We start from the raw sequence: 19597 nt of genomic DNA on the forward strand, positions 1-19597 counted from the left end.
TAGCAGGTCATAGGATAGACTTCTGAAATTTTGGAAGGCTGCTGGGACTCAAGAGTAGACAATAGCGGGCTAGATAGATAAATAGCCTGACCTAGTATAAGGCAGCTTCTTATGTTCCTAGTCTACTAAAAATAATCATTGACTGACCCTGACAGGGCTTCTTTGCAAATGCAAGACCTCAAGTTCACAAAGGTTATCCTGTGAAAAGACTCAAAGGAAGAACCAACTTAACAGCACCCTGGATTAACAGCTCTGAAGGTATGATTAAAGGAGCAGCCCCTTCGGAAAGGAGCCTACCATAACTTGACTACCCATCTCATGTGGTACCCCTCTTTTGTTGTTTATATGGTTCCTTCATGTTTGATGTTGCCCACAATCTTTGCATGAGAAGGAGGTCCTGTAAGGGACATTTTATCACGATATTTGCAATGCAGAGAGAAAAGAAGGTACAGAGCAAGGAAAAAAGAATGCGGACAAAGCAGGTCAAATGGAAGGTGTACTTTAGCAACTCTGATGAACCCTTTATCCTACCTTTGGCAGGCTGATAACCAAATGCCCAGTTGTCTGAGATCTTCTAGCAGTGCTACTATCTGGCTTGACTTCTGCTGGAAGTACAAGCTGAAATGGCTAAAAAACCCAAAGATTAAAAAATCATGTTATTTGACACAGCAGTAATTTTAAAAATTGTAAATTTACCAGATGTATTTCTCTTGGCTTATGGAAATATAAAGTACGGTTTAAAAGAATAAAAGATTTCTGACCCACATAGTAAACATGTGGTAATATGAATAACTTGTCTTTGATCTGAATAGATTTATTCACTTAAATCTCTCTTGTGATATATATTAATACCAATCTAAATGGATGATTTGCATTTTAAACAGTCTTCACTTACACTATAAGTACTATATGCATGCAAGTGTGCATAGATTAGATTTTCCTTCAATGTTGTTGTCACTGAAAATGTGAGATTTATAAAGAAGGTTACATGGTGCTCAAGTTATGCTGGCATCCAAATGAGAATAATTTTGCTCGTCTATTTTAGATGGAAAGCAATTTTAATTTGCACTTCGTAGTATGATTACAAATAGGCTTCTGATGTTTAGCTTAACTTAATAGCACTGGGTTAAAATATGAAGAAAATGAAAGATCTTCAGGGATTAGAAGAAAACTGTTCAACTGTCTGTTCACAGTAAATTTTATCTCTTAGGATGAGGCATTTTTTGTCTCTAAAGGGTTACTTTAAAGTTGCCTCAAATAAAGTTAATTTTAGCAAGAACTTGTTGTGAAAGGAGAACTTGACTTTCAGCAGCAGCATCCAATACAGAATGGCAACTGCATTTTGCAGACACAGTGGAAAACCCCTGGAAAGACAATGCCCTGTGTGAAGGATGCCTTAATCTCCTACAAAGAACATGGAAGCAGCAGCCTTGCTAAAGCCCAGGGGTATATGCCTCACATAGAGAAGTCCATGTTTTCAGTCTCATCTTGCATCACCACCACCACCAGCAGCAGCAGCCATACTATTCCTGTGCAGCAGCAGTAGCCCTTCCACTGAGCATTTCTTCTGTGTCCTATCGAGGCCTGGATTCAGCCAAGAAGCTTCCCAGGCGGTGCAGCCCACTCTAGTGTGTTCCGGATCTCACTCCCTCCACTCTCCCAAGATCCTTTGCTTTTGCCCCCTTTGCTTCTTTCCCCCTTGCTAGCTCCATTGCTTTGCTCCATGCAGCTCCCAGTGCCTGAGGCAGCCGTTCTCTCTCTGGACACGCTGCCCTTCTCCTTTACTCCAAACCTACACAGCCAGTCACAGCAGTGGAGTGAGCCAAACGTCACACATTAAAGGGGGAATGAAAATCGGAAACAGAAAGCGCAATTAAATTAAATGGCCACATGTTGCTGTTATTTCTATTTTATAACTCAAAACAGCCTCAGCAATGAATACTCACCTTTCCCTTGACCATTACTCGGATATACGTAGGCTGTATATCAACATCAAGCAGGGAGGTATCCAAATGTCTTCAGAATAATAATAATTAAAAAAGAAAGAATCCATTTAGCTTAGTGGTTCTTGGTCCCCTCCTGGCATGTGTTGAGTTTATGTCAAAAGGTATAGGGGTTGGCCACCAGTGCAATCCAGAAGATCACTTAAATTATGCTATGTTCTTTAATTTTGAGAATCACTGGTACAAGCCTCTATCTTTTGCAAAAGATTTAGCTTCAGATAGTTTAGAGCTCAGTTTTCCTGTTCTTCTGAGCCACTGAAAATAGTGGGTGCTCTTTGTATTTGAATTCTGTATTTATGACAACAAAGAGGCCTCATAAGGACTAACACATTTATTGCAATGTTAGACAGGGAAGAATCCATAAAGAGATTTACTTCTAAGTAAGCATGCAGTTCTTCCTCATGTAGGGAGAAGGGGAAGGAGAAGCAGTATTGTATCTGCTCTCCAGGTGAGTGGGAAAGTCAGATAGAGAGAAGCTGGGGGTTACGGGAGGTGAGGAAGCAACTGTAGGTTGTTTGGGCTTCTCTCCTTCTCAGAGCTGCTGCTGTTTTGCTGAAGCCAGGCAGGTTACTTCCTCTCACAGTGCCTCTCACTCCAGCCTAGCAGACTAGTGAAGCCTCCACTCCTCCCCACTCAACAGTACCACAAGTTTAGCATATGCTGGGATATGTAACTGCGGAAAACACAATGTATAAAAATGTCTTAATGCAACTGGTCTGAAGAAATCCCAGGTATAATGGCAGAAATAATGGGAGGAAGACCATTTGGGGTGAGCAAAAGGTGACACACCCATGAGTCAGGCATTGCGATAGCAATAAAAACCCCCAGTGCAGATCCTCCTGTGCATACCTGAGGTTCTCTGTCTGAGAGTAACCTGGCAGAAAATTCTCAATACACTGAAACTAGTGATGCTGGTTAATCATTAGGAAAAAAGGGCAGCAATAAGAATAAGCAACAAGGAAACCAGTTCTGTCGTGCGCCAGGACTCAGACTGCATGAACATTCATGTCTGTTTTAATATTCCTGCAGTAAGACAACCAAACCTGCAGTTCAGTAGCATCATAAACAGGCAAGGTGTAATGGGATCTCCTGTCTCTGTGCTATTTTTTATGATGCTGGATGTGCATATTGGGTGTGGATGGGAAGTGAGACTGACAGCGGCTGTGTGTGCAGTACCCCTCTCTCCTGAGGCATTTGATCTGATGTAAATTGCCCCTCATTCTGTAACACCGATGTGTGGCCAATTAGGAAAAACGCAGGGGTACGCTCAGCAACTTGTCTAGTTTAATCCTGATCACTTCCTGTTGGCACTTTAATCCTTTCCACTGTGTACAGGAAAATGCAAATGAAAAACCAGATTAAGAGTTTTTGCTTGAGTAATGTCTGCCTCTATTCAAAAGATGCAAATAAAATAATTCATGCTGACCTGTAAACAGCGAGATCCAGGATGAACTGGTTGTTTTCTTCATCATCTTTCAAGGAGAAAGAAAGCCTGACAATAATAGCAAAAGGATTTGCATAGGATAAATGCAAAAGAGTGAAGTGAAGTATTCAGACTTAAACCGACAGGGGTTTTATAGCCATGCTGACATGGTCTACTAGTTAACAAGACACACATCCTTCTCTCAGTATATCTGCAGAATCCTGAATAAATATATGAACAATGTTCTACTTTATTGCTGGTTTTAAGTTGAAAGATAATGGAAGATGACACAATTTCAGTTTAATTCAAAGCTACATATTCATGCTAGAAGAGAGACACCTGCTGGTAAAAAGCTAAGTGGGAAGGATAATGTTTATATCTTATCTAAATGGAGTAAACTTTTATTTTGCTAACTTCTTTTCATGCCCCATTATTTTAAGGAATTTATAAAGCTATGAATTATACAACAGACTGACACACTGGAGGAAACCATTCAGATCAGTAGCTAAATGACAGCAGGATTTGGGATAGGAACATGGGAAATGGCCTTACATTAGACAAGACTATTGTAAAATGCCCTTTCAAAAATTAGTGCTACATTGGCCAATCGTCAGTCCTCCAATCTTTATTTGTAAGAATGCCAGCAATTTCATATGTGAGTTCCTTGAGAACTATAGGACTGCTGCAGTGATTTATCATTTTTCAGTTTGTCAGTAAGGTTGAAATTTTTCATCTTTTGTCAACATGATCTGCATAGTTCCTCAGAATCCCTTTCTGAATATGTAACAGGAACACAGATTGATCCTGTATTCTCTGCTGTGAAGAGAGATGAAAAGAATTCATTCTTCTTATTCTCCTTTACTAGTTCTTTAACTCCATTATCATGCGATGGTCCAACCGCCTCTCAAGGTGGTTTCTGAAAGGATTCATTTTTGTTGGCCTTGATGTTGTTAGTGATAGCCTTCTCAAAATGCTGGTTTGCTTCTCATATCACCTGCTTGCATTTCCTTTGTGCAAGCGTCTGCTCCGTTTTCTTCCTTTGGGCAAGACTTTCATTAGAATAAATTTCGTGCATTAATCTAGTTGGCACAAATACATCTGCGTTGCTCTGGCTGAAAAAACAGTTTGATGCTTTTGTTTTTGGTCATGTGTTTGAAGGAGGGCTCTTGAGGGTCATTATGAAGGGCATTCCTAGATGTTTTAAGGAATGAGTAGGTGCTTTTTCTTGGAGAAAAGTCCTCCTTTCTAGACAAAAGAAGCTTCTGTCAAATCAAGGGATCACAGAAACTTACTCTTTTTCAATGAACTTTGTGTAATTTTAGATTTGGACTTTCAGATTCCTGCAGCCATTGAAGTTCCCTTTGTTACACTTAAACAAACTGTGACATTGCACAGCAGTTTCTGTTTCTCACCAGTTTGTATAACAAATCATCAAAATGTGTTCCTCTGCATGAATCCATCAAAAATATAATAATACCTGTCATTCAGTAACTGTCGAAGAGAATAAGCAATGGCAAGCCAAATCATATGCCGGAAATAGCATGGATTGTTTAGCGAATGGCCAGCACACCAAGGCTTACTCAACTTATTGCAACATGCAAACCCACCCATGGTGTTTTACAAATAAATAAATCATAGATAAAATCCACCAAACCCTGCCACCCCCTGAATCCTGTCCAGCATCTGAATTTGGGGGCAGAGGATGTAAATAGGAAAATAATAATTTCTCCCTTGTTTTGCCTATGAGATTTTAGGTTCTGTCAAAAGTGTTCTGGTAAATGACCAAAATCCTGCATCATTTAAGCCATTTTTTTTGCTAAAACACAGCTCATCACAGAATCCCTGGATTCTATGCTTATCATTTCTTTTTACATACTTGGGTTCATTTACATTCAAAACTCTTCCCTCTAAGGTGATCAAAGTCCTTGGTGGCTTCTCTTTCTTTGTTTGTTCTCTGTCAAAATACAAAAAAAAAAAAAGAGTTTTTATTCTTTTTGCATTCCTTTCCTTGAGGAAATGAATACGCAAAAGAAAACCTTATGCCAGGTATATATAAAAATGTATTTGCTTTAGTATTGAGAAAGGGCAGGATGATATATTGCTTTACAGAATAAAACTGCAGACAGTTAAAATGCTATTTCTGCTCGGCTTAATTCTTGGCCACCACATGCCATTCCAAAAAGAGGGATTTTACCCTGTATAAAGGTTTCTGTAACATTCTAGATTTAAATGCCTTGATTTAATGAAACTTGCTTCCATGAGAATGCACGTAGAATCAGGATGGATGTGCCCTTGCTCTTTAAACACAAAAATGGTTGTGAAAGAACTCTTGCATGATTTCAATGTTTGAAATGGCACACAAGCACTCTTGATCAAACAAGCAAGGGTGGGCAGGCTTCAGGATTGCAGTCATACTTTGTTCCTTACCACTACCATGAGATCTACATTCAGAACCTGGTGCAAAGGGCATAAACTTAAAAGTTCAAGAAGCTGTTTGAAGGACCAGAATTGCACAGAGCTCAGAGTCCTTCTGCACAAATACTACTTCTTGGTTTTCTTTTTGGCACTATAATTTAGAATAATTTAGGTCAGGAGAACGCAGAGCAGGGAGTCCCTCCTTTCTGCTGCTATGGCAAACTACTGGAGTCAGAAAGCCTGAGTGATTTACTGCAAGTTGCAAAGAGATCTACGTATCAGGAGAGCCACATCTACCTTTCCCCCACTCCAAAATGTGGGTACTTAAGGCCATCAAGAATTTGTCTTAGAAGAAAGAACACTGATTTACAGACTGGATGTCCTGTCTGCCTCCCTGTCGTCCTCCCCCTCCCCACCCCATCCTCCCAAATCCTTTGCCTTTGCTCTTTGGAGAGCCTGGAAGTTCTGTTTGAAAGTGCCTACAAAGTGCCTGTGTTGTATAACTTGTGAACAGCTGATGCTGGTAATGCATGCCTGTAGGAAGGTTCCTTCCTCAAGCCACTTGCTTAACCTGCACCAGAATACCACTTTGCATACAGAAAGTCCCCAGTTCAATTTCTCACATTAAAGAGCATCTCAAACAGCAGACCTGGAAAAATTTTCCCTGTATCAGGAAATACACAGGAACCAATTCCATGTGGAAGATGCATGGGATTAGCCTCAGCTTTGTAAGAACTGTTGTTAGATAAGAAGATTCCACACAGCTGGGAAAACAGCTGGCTCTTGACCCAGCTCCTGTTTTTCTCCTGCCACAGAATCATTTCCCAGCCTTTTTTTTTTCTTCCACGTAACCTCAATTTCCCATACTTTTGTTTGTATTCAAATCACAGCTTGCTTCCCCCATTGCTCCATCGACCACATCCTCTGAAGCCCTGTAGCACCCAGCAGGAGCACTGACAGAGGCACTTTTATTTATTTGTATTTTTTTATTTAAAGTTTTTCTATGCTGTCCTATTATTAAGAAAGTCTCTGGGTGGCTTACAAAGCATCTGGACAGCTTTCCATAGCATAGGCAACATCTGCAATTAAATGCTGTGTGCATTAGAGAGTATTAGGCATGTTAACTGAAGCTGAGATAGGGTTGGGGAATCAAAAATGGTATTTAGGTGCAAAAGCAAGATCTGTGGCAGATAAACGGAAATCAAGGCAAACATATTCAAGAATAAAACACATGCATTTGCCATTGATACGGGAAACACCTATGAGAATTAAATATACCTATCTTCTTTTGCTTTCCTTTTTTCTTCAAGGTATCTATGAGCTTCTAGCCTCGCCTCTGGAGTATTAGGCACAGGTTCCTCCCAAAAGGCTCTGTCTTCTTCATCATCTTCCTCTGTCACCAATGCATGGTAGTCATTTCCTTCTTCACCCTTTTGAAGGGTCTCCCTCTCTTCTACAGAGTAGCAGCTGGAAAACAACACACAGAAGTACTGACTTTAAAACATGTATTTAAATCACACACTGTTCTTCAGAGCCAGTGCGGCGCAGTGGTTAAGAGCGTGGGACTGGGACTCAGGCGATCTGGGTTCTAGTCCCTGCTCAGCCATGGAGCCAACTGGGTGACTTTGGGCCAGTCACAGGCTCTCAGCCCAACCTACCTCACAGGATTGTTGCTGTGGGGATAAGATGGAGGAGGAGATGTAAGCTGCCTTGAGCCCTTTGTAGGAAAAAGGCAGGAAATAAATAAATAAATAAATAAATATGTTTACAGCAGCCCTTCGTTCTCTAGCTCATGCACAGGCATAAACATATTTCCATTCAGCTATGCAACTGCTAGGCAGCAGTCAGTTGGGCCCAAATATTCTTCCTGGAAGAATGGGCAAGAAAGCTAATGGTCTCCCAGGAAGACCATCCCACGGGTCCTTGGATCTCTGGCTGATGGAAGAGACTGGAGCATGCTGCCCTTCTGTTCGACAGTGCTACAGCAACTGGCAAATTCTATTATATCCAGTTTGATGGGGCAAACATTTAAAAGTCTACTTCCCCAATGTGTATGATACATTTCATCAGCACAGTTTTTGCCTCATGCAAAGGAGAGGAGAGGAGAGGAAGGCTCAAATGAGAAATAATTTTCTTGACCTTATTCATGCCATACCTGGCCCTAGAACTTTCCCTAGAAAGCAAAAATGAGGCTGTCATACTTTGGACATATCATGAGAAGGCAAGACTACCTGAAGAAGACAATCATGCCAGGGGAAGTTAAAGGCGGAAGAAGACAAGGAAGGACAAATAAGACATGGAAGGACTCCATTAAGGGCTCCCAAGTTTATAAGAGGTGAGCTGGGCAGCCATGGACAGGACATTTTGGAAGGCTTCATTCACAGGGTTGCCCTAAGTCAGGGATTACTTGACAGCACATGACACACACACATTTGTGCCAGATGTAGTCAAGGCTATCTCTGCATATGGCAGCCTGAACTAATTGAATTAATTCTGCACTCAGACAAACCAAATTCTGAAGAGCTGGTTTGTGGGGCTTATATATTTAAGCTGAATAAGTTTACAAGATGTCTCATTTAATACTAGTGAAGAGAGCAAATTTCCTCTGAGGGGAGAATGCTCCACAGCCACAGTGAGAGGCAGACATACAACTCTGTTCGTTTCACTGTGCCCTGGAGCACCAGACTGTGTTGGCTCTAAAGCTACACTCTGTCTAGGGATGCCTGCCACCTAATGGCTGATGACTATACTTCCAGATTCAAGCACAAGCATTCCTTTAAATAAACTAATATGAATTCAATGTATTTAGGGTGCACACCTCCGGGGCCCTCTTATTATGCATGTCAAGTTTCAGGTGTCAAAGTATCATAGTCATGGTGCTCAGCATATAAGACCCCTATCTGACCTAAAGAGATGAGTGATGCACAGCCCTTATGCTACTCATAAATTGAATAGGTTTCTTTCAAAGACAGAAAAGGCATCCATATAGAAATATACAAAATAGGTCAATGTAGGCACATAAGCAGAGGAGTTAATGTCAGTGTACCATCCTCCATCAAATCCTGGTTGATGTTTCTTTTGCTTTTCTTTTTTCTTCTTCTCCCATTTTTCTTGATTCCGTCTTTCGGCTTCTTCCTTTTCTTCTCTCCTTTTAAAAAGGTAGTTCTGTTCCTGCTCTAGGACTTGTTTTTCTACTTTAGCATAGTTCTGCAAAGCTTGAATCCTCTCTGATCGCCGTATCTCCTTGCAGTCTAAAAACTTGAAAAGAAAAAATTAAAAAGCTCTAAAATAATCAAGAAGGAGTAGATGGGAGGGGTAAGCAAGTGTCTTGATATGTTTTCCAGTTACATCTGAACTGGGCCTTTTCTTCTTCACCAAATTTCTAGCTATGAAAATAACCGTGTGCACATTAGCTTGCCCAACAGCTGCTTCACATCTCACATTTTGAACTCCTCAAAAGAAAAGCATGTTTTAGATAGGAGGCTAAAACCTGACTGGACTTTGCCCCTCTGCAAGATGAGTGTGCATGAAGCTATGTTTGCACAAGCAGAAAAATGGTGAACGAATACCCACAAGGTGAAGAAAATGGGCCTTTAGCTAATTTTTCTCTTTCCTCTGCCCAAGCAAATACCAGATGAGTTTCAGAAAGAATTTTCATCAAAGAAATCTTAGCTCAAAATCCAGTACCTTCTGAGTCAGATTCACATAACCTTCCAAACTTGCAAACTTACGTGCATCCAATAAGCAGGATGAGAAATGGTAGCAATTTGGAGAGGCAGCCAGCATATGGCTTCTTCCATGCCAGAATAAGAGGCATGGGTTGGGGGCCCAGGCTTTGGAGTCCCAGTTCTGGGGTTACAGAGTGTTGGAGCTAGGACTACGATTCCAATTACTTCTATGACTCAGGAAGCCATAGGATTGTGCCCTTAGTTAATCAATTGTATGAGTATTCATCCACCAATTGCTTAATTTTGCATAGCTTTCAGATTATGAACATATGTGATGCAGAAGGCATCATGTTAGAAATGGCAGCTCCTAAGATGTAGGAAATGAGGGGAAAATACTCTTTCACAAGGATGTTTCCCATCTGCATATATATGTACTTACATTTTCCCTCTCTCACTCATGCTGCTATTATTCAAAGATATTTTTGTTGATTAAAATCTACTCAGAAACGGACTATTCAGAAAGTTCATTAGTATAATTCCCAGGTAAATGAGTATAGGATTGTAGCCTAAATGTTTGTAAACTGTATATCCAGTAGGGTAATCAGTTAAATGTGGTATCCATGCGAGAAGCATTAATCTATATTTTGCATTAATGTGTTCAATTGCCAATGACTGGCTCCTGACAGAAGTGTGTTACCAGTTATATTTTAAATTAGACGTACTTTGAGCTGATGGAGTGTAGCAACCACGAAATCTCTATAGCCGTCAAAATCGGTACAAGGATTTCCTATAAGGAAGAGTTCTTTAAGATGTATATTGTTTTTCAGGACTGCAATATTAGACAATTCCCCAATGAAATTAGCTGTCAAATCCAGCTTCTGCAATTCTTCACAACCTATATTAAAAACACCAGAGGGTTTTTTCATGCATTATTATTTTATTTTAAACTTTCCACATATATGTATCTTTCATCAAATTGAGTGTCAAGAGAAACCTCAAGGGATACCATCCTTGCTGAATTCTATTTTACGAACATAAATGTCACCTAAACAGTTTGTTTCTTGGATAAAATCCCATAAAACAAATGTAACTGAACAGGAGGTTCATTTGAAATGTAAACATGGAAGTTATACTACCTGTATACGCTAAAAAAAATGTCCATTTTTATATCTGGCTTTTGAGTTTCTTGTTGCTACCCACTGTCAGGTTATCTCTGTTATCTGTCAAACCTCTGAATAAGCATCCATCAAACTGTCCAGTCCTTCAAAGCCCTGCTCAACTCAAGGCTGTGGCTTCCTTTATGGAATCCACATACGTCGTTGTCGTCTTTTCCTCCTCCTCCTCCTCCTCCTCCTCCTCGGTCATCATCTTCTTATTATTATTCGCCTTCTTCTTCATTTACTTGGTCTTCTTCTTCATGATCATCTTTTTCTTTGCCGCCACCGCCTCCTCCTTCTCTTCCTCCTCTTCCTGCTTCTTCTCCTTCTGCCTTGTACTTTTCCTAGCATTATTGTCTTCTTCAGTGAGCCTTGTCTTCTCATGACATGCCCAAAAGATGAGATTCAGTTTCATTATTTTTCCTTCCAGGGAAAGTTCTGGCTTGATTTGATCTAGGACCTACTTGTTCATCTTTCCATCAGTCCAGGGGATTCACAAAGCTCTCCTCCAGCACCAGGTTGTAAATGCAACAGTTTTCTTTCTGTCGGTTTTCTTCACTGTCCAGCTTTCATGCCCATACATACTGGTCGGGAATACAGTGGTGTGGATGATCTTGGCCTTGGCCTCCAGTGAAACATCATTATACTTGATGATCTTTCCTTGTTTCTTCACTGCTGCTTTTCCAAGTCAGTCTTCTTCTAAATTCTTGGCTGCATTCTCCACCTGAATTGCTCACTGAGCCAAGGTATGTACAATCTTTCACAATTTGGATTTCTTCATTGCTGATAGTAAACCTGTGTGATTCTTCTGTAGTAAGGATTTTTGTTTTCTTAAGGTTCAGAGCCACAGTTCTGTTTTTGTATTTTCTTCTTTTGCTTTCATCATTGTCTCAGTTCATTGCTGCTTTCTGACAGTAAGAAGGTATCATCTGCAGATCTTACATTATCAATGTGTTTTCTTCCAATTTTTACTCCTCCTTTCCATTTCTAATCCAGCGTCCCTTATATGTTCTGTGTAGAGATGGAACAGATCAGGAGATAAATGCATCCTTGTATGGTAACTTTGCCTATGGGAAGCTATTCTGTTTCTCCATATTCTGCTCTAACAGTAGCTCCTTGTCCATGATACAGGCTCTGCATAAGGACAATCAAGTGCGGAGACACACTGATTTCTTCCAGGACCACCCAGAGCTTCTTGATCTTCAGAAATTCTTTGGTACACTCCAGTAGCCAATATATTTTTGATATGATCTCCAGTGCCTCTTTCATTTTGGAATCCAGTTTGAACACTAACACAACATTTCCAGTGTGGGGGCCACTGTTTTGTTTCTCTTATTTGTGGGTATATTCTTGTTAGGAGTTGGATCTAATTCAATCTCTACAGCTTGAAATAGTTCTATTAGTACCCTATCTATTCCAGGTGCTTTATTCCTTCCATATGCTTTCAGAGGCACTTTCACTTTACTGTCTAATATTGCAGGTTCTTCATCTAAGAGTCCTCTTCAGAGGAATCTGTCATCCTTTTATCTCTTTAGTTCTTCTGTATGCTCTCCTGAGATACTATGCCCCAGCTCAGGTAAAACAAAAAAGCAGGATTTCCTTTTATGTTGACAAGCCATAAAAAGTACAAAGCTAACAAAATGCCCCACTGCTCTTTTAAGTCCATGAGAAGATCAGAAGCTTTTACTTCTGATGCTAAAGTAATCCTAGTTCTGCTTGCTATACAAAATTGGGGGACAGTGGCTTACTTAAATTGTTAGTGGTGTGACCATCCATTTGCTCGGAATATAGTAGACCCAGATGGTGTCAGATTCAAGAGGTATATTGAGTTCATCACAGGCATGTTCTTATATGGTGTGATACCAAGATAGGCTCAGTCCATATACTCAGTCCTTTCTGTAATATGAATTAGTCAAGCTCTAGCCGCCACTTGTTTTACTCTGGCATAAGGACACAGGTTGTGTGAGAGACCTGAAGTGTATCTCCATGCGACTGTCTCTGACCAGTTAGCACATTGTGGATATGAGGAAGCATGCTGTGTCATACTGGAAGAGTCAGCTTCTGCTTTTTCTCCAGCATGCTGTTGTTTTGAATAAAGGATGGTGGTTCGATTCAAAATGATTTTTGTTCATCTTTGACAGTGGGAAATCATCAGGACAAAGTCATGATTTCAGATCCTAGTTTGTTCCCAATTCATAATTTAACCACACTTCGTGAATTGCACTCTTTAAATAGCCTGACAATAAAGCTGGCAAGACTTGTGTTCCTTGGTTAATGCTCTGCTTGAAATAGTTCAGCCTAAGGAACGCGGTGGGTTCATCTCCTGACAGAGAAGTGTTTCAACAAACAATTCCAACATGAACAGAGCAGGGAACAACTAATGAATGCCTGTAAGCAAGGAATAAAAACCATATATGCCAAGAATCCATTGGTGTTCCCCCACCACTTTTTTATTTTTTTAGACAGAAAAAAATCATAAATACAATCACAACAATAATAATATAACATAACAAGAACACAATAATTAAAAAGGAATAAATGAAAGAGTGCACCCACCACCCTGGAGACCAATACTACCATCACACACATACTATAACAATTAATAATGTATAATATACTTCAATTATACTCATATCCCCTCCAGAAATTCATATCATCTTGATTGGGTTTACAGCCTTTGCCTTCTATCAGTATTGCTTTTACAAAATCTTTCCAAATTTCATTATATTAATTTGCTTTCATTAACACTTTTTTTATTTTTATTTCTGTCGTCAGTTTATCATTACTTACCATATTCCATATTTCATTATACCATTCATGCCTTTGCAAAACCCAATTCTGTTTCCAATATTTAACTATCACTAGCCTGACTGCCATTATCAAGAATCCATTGGTGTTGAAGCAGTACCGTATTAACAAGCAAAACTTACAAAAGCATTCTTTTGTAAAGCAAAGATCTTACCTTCCAAATTTTCAATTTTTTCAATATTGTTTAAGGCCAAATTTAAATATTCAAGCTTCTTCAGTCTGCTAACATTTTCTGAAACAGAGTTTATTACATATGTCAATTTTCACAAACAGGCTTAGCATTTTTAACTTTGTACAATAGTTAAAACCATTTTAACAATTTGGAGTCAGGGTAATGCAGGGGTTAATGGTGCGGACTACGACTTAGGAGATTTGGGTTCTGGTCCTCACTCAACCATGAAGTTCACTGGGTAACTTTGGGCCTCTCACTGACTGTCAGCCTAACCCACCTTACTAAGTTGTTCAGAGGATAGAAGAAGGCAGTCTTGCTAAGCCACCTTAAGTTCCTCATACGATGGAAAACAGCAGGATATAAATGTAATAACACAATACATGGCAAACAATTACCAACTGACCAGACATTTCAAGAAGCCCAAAACATGTTTTTAAAAATACCCCAAAGGTAGCCTAGCATGACCACGTTGTTCTGTTAAATTGTGACTTGTGAATTAAGCACACAAGAACTTCTGTGTTGGAAAAGAACACTGAAATATTGAAGGCCTGAAGGAAAGAGTTGCTTATTCAGAAGCTTGATGAAGAGATGGACTGCTCTGTTTGCTCCTGCCTCTATGGTTGTTCCTCTGCTGCTTTTCAGGACTACAAAAAGTCAGGTTCCCTCATCCACCTAGCTCAAAATTGTCCAATGGTAGACTAAAAATCGCTTCTAACCCTCTCATTCCTGAATTGGGAGAGGGGTTAAGTTGCTTGTGGATTTAGGATACATTGCTGTGAACTTCAGTGGGTCTGGCTTACCTTACTGTAAAATGAGGAGACTGAGTGGGACCCCCTTTCCCACTGTTTAAAAATAGCCTTGCCGGTTGTCCCAAGCCTTCCTGCTGCATTACCACTTCCAGCATGTAGCTTTGTTTCCATGGGGATCTTGCTTAATCAGAAGAGGAAATGCAGTGGGAGAACTTGTGAGTCTTGGTAGCTTTGATGGACACTCGGTGAGCCTATTTTTAAAATGTAAAAACAGTGAAGGGGAAAATACTCCACTCAGCAACTTCATCTTACAGCCATAAATGTCAGCACCCACCCACTCGTGGAATTTATAGAAATCTTTCCCAATTTCAGCCAAACTCTCAACGTCCTTGAGGAGATTAGGAGGGTAGTTACCCGGAAAAGGGCCTTTTCAACAGTGGCGCCCCAACTCTGAAATATGCTCCCCAGGGAGGTTTGCCTGGCACCACTGCGTTACTCTTTTTGGTATCAGGTGAAAACCCTTTTATTTTCCCATCATTTTAAGGTTTAATTAGTTTTATTCTGGGTTTTGTTACTGAGATTGGATGCAGTGCCCTGTTTTGTTTTATATTTTGTTTGTTTTTTTCTTTTTCTTGTAAGCCGTCCTGAGACACTTGTAGCAGAAGGCCAACAAAAGCTTTTAATAAATAAATAAATAGCCGAGGATTGCGCTTGCTCAACACTGGAAGAGTGAGAAACTACCCACTGAGGAACTGATTTTAAAAAAGATTCTGGACTGTGCAGAAATGGACAGATTGACTCTATTACTGAAGAAGAAAGAAGATACTGACTTCTATCAAACTTGGGACCTTTTTTATGATTGGCTGGAGAAATGGGACTTGGCTTAGATTTAAAGATGTCTTTAAATTTTTATAAATCAATTTGAATATGATTATAGAATGTTAAAAAGGTATGTTATAGGGGGCTGACCCAGTACATCCAATGTAATTGATGATTGATTTTATTAGTTTTTAGTTTAAAATCTTAATAAAAATGTGCAAAAATAAATAAATAAATAAATAAATAGCCTATCTCACAGGGTACCCCATGGCTTCAGCGTGTTAGGTGTTATAGGGCTTTCTTCTGTCTAAACATGCACAAAATTGCACCCTGTCTCCTGCGATTTGGTCCTCAGATGGTTCTCCTCCTGTCTAATCATTTTTCATTGACTTCATGGAAGGATATACTTCCCCTGCTTCCTTCTGCTTCCTCCAAACTCTATATTTGGACTTCTTCTGTTCTTTCTAGATACTTTGTCTCTCTGTCACTTCGTCATTTCTCATGTATCTTTGCTGATGGCACCCATCTCTACCCCAAATCTCTTGCCTTTCAATCCTGTATCTGCAACTGCCTCTCTGATCATTCTGCTCGAATGGTTCATCATTGCCTCCAGTGCAACGTTACCAAATCTTTTAACTTCTCTTTTTATAACATTGCAAAAATCTAGCCCGTCTTCTTTCTTTTTAGCAAAAACTCTGGCATTGCACCAGTTGTCTCTCACCTTAATTCCCCTTAATTCCTGCAATATTCTCCTCTTTAGACTTCCACTATCTCACCTTCATCTGCTCACATTGATCCAGAACTCTGATGCCAAAATTATTTAACTCCTGACCATGTGATTCCCCTGCTTAAACCTCTCCATTGGCTTCACGTCTGCAGACTACACACATTCCTTGTCCTTACTTTTACTGCTCTTTGTGGCTTGTCCCTCCTTTTCTATCTGTAGTTGCATCTCAAGATGCAGCCTTTCCTAAGATAATTGCTTATCTAGCTCTACCACATGGCCCCATCCATTTGCTCTTGCCCCTTATCCCAAAATGCTTCCAGGCTATTGTCTCACTTCTATCTTTTAAGTCCCTCTTCAAAATTTAGATTTTCTGTGAATCCTTTCCATTATCTCCCCAATCCCTATACCTTAGTATAACTAAGCCAAAGTAAGTGCAATTGAAGTAATTCCATATTTTTCCTCTACCTACTCTTGTCTCCTGCTTCCCTTTTTCTCTGTGTCTATTTAAGAGTGTAAGCCCCACGGGGCAGAAACCTGTCACATCTTTTCACTGTATTTTATTGTGTATGTCAAGGCTGCTTAACTATGTCTAAAGAGTTCACACATTTACATTGGCAGTCCCTAAACTTCAAATCCATTTGTTTAATTCTTTTTTCTCTCTGGGTCATCTTAGACATTTTTCACCACTCTGAAAGATAACTATATCAATCCAGTTTATAAACAAGTATACTTACCAATTTTGGGAATCAAGTTGTTTTGAAGATAGAGAATTTTCAAATCCCGGCACCATTTGTCAAGATATTCAATTTTTTCTATGTTTTGCTGGTGTAAGGAAATCTCTTCCAAGGAAAAGATTTCGCAGTTATTGTGCTCTGCGCATCGCCTAACAAGTTGCTCTGTGACTGAAATAAAGATCACAGTACATAGAAACAATTTCTTCCATGAAGAAAACTTGTTTCTATTCCATTAGAATACAAAAGCGACTTCTACACACTCTCTCTTCCTTCTTGAAGAACACCTTGTAAAATAAAATTCAACTGAAAAATCCATGGTAAGTTCAGCAAATGTCTGGAAATGACTCTTAGCATTTGGCTAGCGAGAGTTAATTGAATCTTTTGATTTTCATCATGTGTTGTGCTATATAAACTGTAGGCATTGGGCCTGTCTGCATGCCATGGGTCACCATGGGTTACTTTGCCCTTGGAACTTGTTGTTGGATATCAGCTGGCAGTTTAAAAATGCAAACTGTGGCAGAGGTGTACCATAGCTTGATACATCATGTGAACCAGACCAGTGGGTTCTTGCCACGGTTTCCAAACTAGCCAAACCCCACAAATAGTTCATGAATTGCTTTAGGGTTGTGAGTGTTTTGTTAGTGACAGCAACCACCCACCCTAGCCTAGTTTGCACAAGACAACATGCCATAACCCTTCTGCAGCTTATATTTAAAAGATGTTGGCCAGAGCACAAAAACAGGATCGCTGGGTAAATTAACCCGCACAGGCTTGTTAAGGCAAGTGAACCAGGTTATAGCATGCAGAAATGTATCTCACCACAGCCAAAACCTTCACAGTGGCGAAATTGTAAGTGTGAACTCACAGGACAATGCTCTTCTGTGTTGTCCTGAACAAGACATACTGGAAGATATGTAAATTGCTTGTAGATGGCATATTGGCTCTTTATTTTATTTATTTTTTATTTTATTTTTGCACCAATTCCACTTAACCCTCATGATGTGGTTCTTTGGTTTTTATACTTTTTGGACATATTATCATCTGCTTGGCAAGGGAAATGCCCTCTGAAACTGCTCTTGGCCTGAGAAATACCCATTCTATACATGTCATGGGAAAATTTTCTGTACAGACTTATTAACTTGAGAAGTGCTTTCTGCAAAAGCTGGTTCACCATCAGCCTCCATTAGGGTCATACATTCTGAGTTGAGTTCTGCTGCTTGCCTGAACGAGGTGTTTCATTCTGTTGCAATGTCCATGGGGCACTGTAGCTACTCCTGGTTTCTGTCTGAGCTTTCTCAGGCACCATTCATGCTGCCGATCCAAAGAATGTTAAGGCTGAGCACCATGGACAGCTGCTGAAATGTTCGCCCTGAAACCTGGAGTGGATACACCAGTCCACTGACCCCGGAGACCACAAGCCTCAAACAGGGCTGGCAGGCAGAAATATAAACGCTCTGGGTTGAGTCCTCCTGCTTGCTAGAACAACCTTTCATTCAGTACCTTGCAGTCCAGTGAAGGCCAATGGTGGGTGTCAGCAAGATGATGCATCCACTCTGGATTTAACCTGAACTTTGGAGAAACTATCTATGATGCTCCACAGGAGGCCCTAAACATTAACTTCAGCACCATGGATAATGCCTCAAGAGGTCAGACTGAAACCCAGGGGCTGGGCATACCTGCCGGGATTCAGTCTCAGGAGCTCCCCATGGTGCTGAAGTTGGGGGTATGGTTCTGAGCATGGACAACTCCTGAATGGTTCAGGCTGAAACCCAGAGAAGACACATGGCCCCGCTGGCACGAAAACCACAGGAAGGTGTGCTAGGTTGGAAGGTGCTAGGATCTGAACAGAGGTGCTGTTCCAGCAAGCAGCAGGCCGGACTCTGCGCGGATGTGGTCAGGTCGGCCAACCCCAAGGCAGCTGGTGGCCTCCAGGGCCGCCTATCCACGCCTCCCATGGTGCTGGCCAGGGGCCTTCCGGGGTTTTAAAGGTGCGGGACCAGGGACAGCTCTCCAGCAGTTCGGGCCGACGGCCGGAGTGGCTACACAGCCCCGCTGGCCCTGGACGGCATCGGCCCCAACAGCTGCTGGCCACCGGGTCCCGGCCTTGCCTGGGACTCCGGGGGCCAAAGGGAAGCCCCTTCCCGGGAAGGGGCAGGGTCGGGACGGACACTCACTGCGAACCATGACCTCCCCGCCCGCCTCTCTCCTCGCCGATCCGCCCCGACCCGCCGCAACCGACGCCGCGCGGCGTCGCCGTGGCAACCGGAGCGGGAAGAGCCCCGCCCACGGCCGTCCCTTTCAGCCTCGGTGGAGGAGCACCGAGGTGGAGGAGCAAAGAGATACGGAAGGAAGTAGGTGATGATCACTTCCGGCACGCAGCGGAATGCTGTTAAGGGTGGCGCCGCGCTCGAACCCTCGTATTCTTTCCTTGAAGCCCCTCTCCACGTCGCACATTGAACGTAAACCGAAGCATCTTCTTTTCTACATTTGTCTGCCTCAGTGGCTTGACGTGAAAGGGGACCTGGAAAAGAAATCCTACTAAGGCTCGATATTGGAAGTGTCAAAAAGTTGGGACTGCACCTCTTGGGCCTAAAGCAGCTGAGGGGAGCGAGCGGAAAGCCCCTCCGGCTGAGTTCGGCGGCGAACATTGAACGTCAGCACGTCTAACCCTTCCCAGAAGCACTTGCGGGTCCCTTTGGCTTTTTGCAAAGTTTGCGGGTAGCTTCGAGCCCTTTCACAAAAGTCTCTTTTTAAGGTTACAAACGGGGTGGTTTGTTTCCTTTAAAAGAGGCGCTTGGAGCATTGGGACATGCCGGGAATTCTAGGGCTGTTCTCTGACCACACAGGCATACGACTGCACCATAAAGCTGTATATTTATTTATTTAGTAAACTTATATTCCGCCCCATTCGCCAAAGCCTCG

General features: G+C 41.3%; 1 protein-coding gene across 2 annotated transcripts in view; it reads right to left on the minus strand.

Moving 5' to 3' along the window:
- Positions 1-18953, minus strand: part of DNAAF11 (dynein axonemal assembly factor 11) — a 38204-nt gene extending 19251 nt beyond the window's left edge. Inside the window, exons 1-10 of one of the 2 annotated variants that reach the window (XM_044450427.1) lie at positions 18850-18953; positions 16676-16843; positions 13629-13706; positions 10232-10296; positions 8888-9099; positions 7120-7308; positions 5303-5380; positions 3430-3495; positions 1947-2016; positions 532-627 (exon numbers count right to left, since the gene is read on the minus strand). In XM_044450427.1, coding sequence (XP_044306362.1) covers positions 532-627; positions 1947-2016; positions 3430-3495; positions 5303-5380; positions 7120-7308; positions 8888-9099; positions 10232-10296; positions 13629-13706; positions 16676-16843; positions 18850-18859 — 1032 coding nt within the window. In that variant the 5' untranslated portion in view covers positions 18860-18953. Of the gene's footprint in view, positions 1-531; positions 628-1946; positions 2017-3429; positions 3496-5302; positions 5381-7119; positions 7309-8887; positions 9100-10231; positions 10405-13628; positions 13707-16675; positions 16844-18849 lie in introns of both variants that reach the window. The other variant, XM_044450425.1, reaches the window with a different exon arrangement.
- Between the last annotated feature and the right edge of the window lie 644 nt (positions 18954-19597).

The sequence above is a fragment of the Varanus komodoensis genome, unplaced genomic scaffold, assembly GCF_004798865.1.
Source record: "Varanus komodoensis strain SLA01 unplaced genomic scaffold, ASM479886v1 scaffold66, whole genome shotgun sequence".
In the NCBI taxonomy this organism is placed as follows: Eukaryota; Metazoa; Chordata; class Lepidosauria; order Squamata; family Varanidae; genus Varanus; species Varanus komodoensis.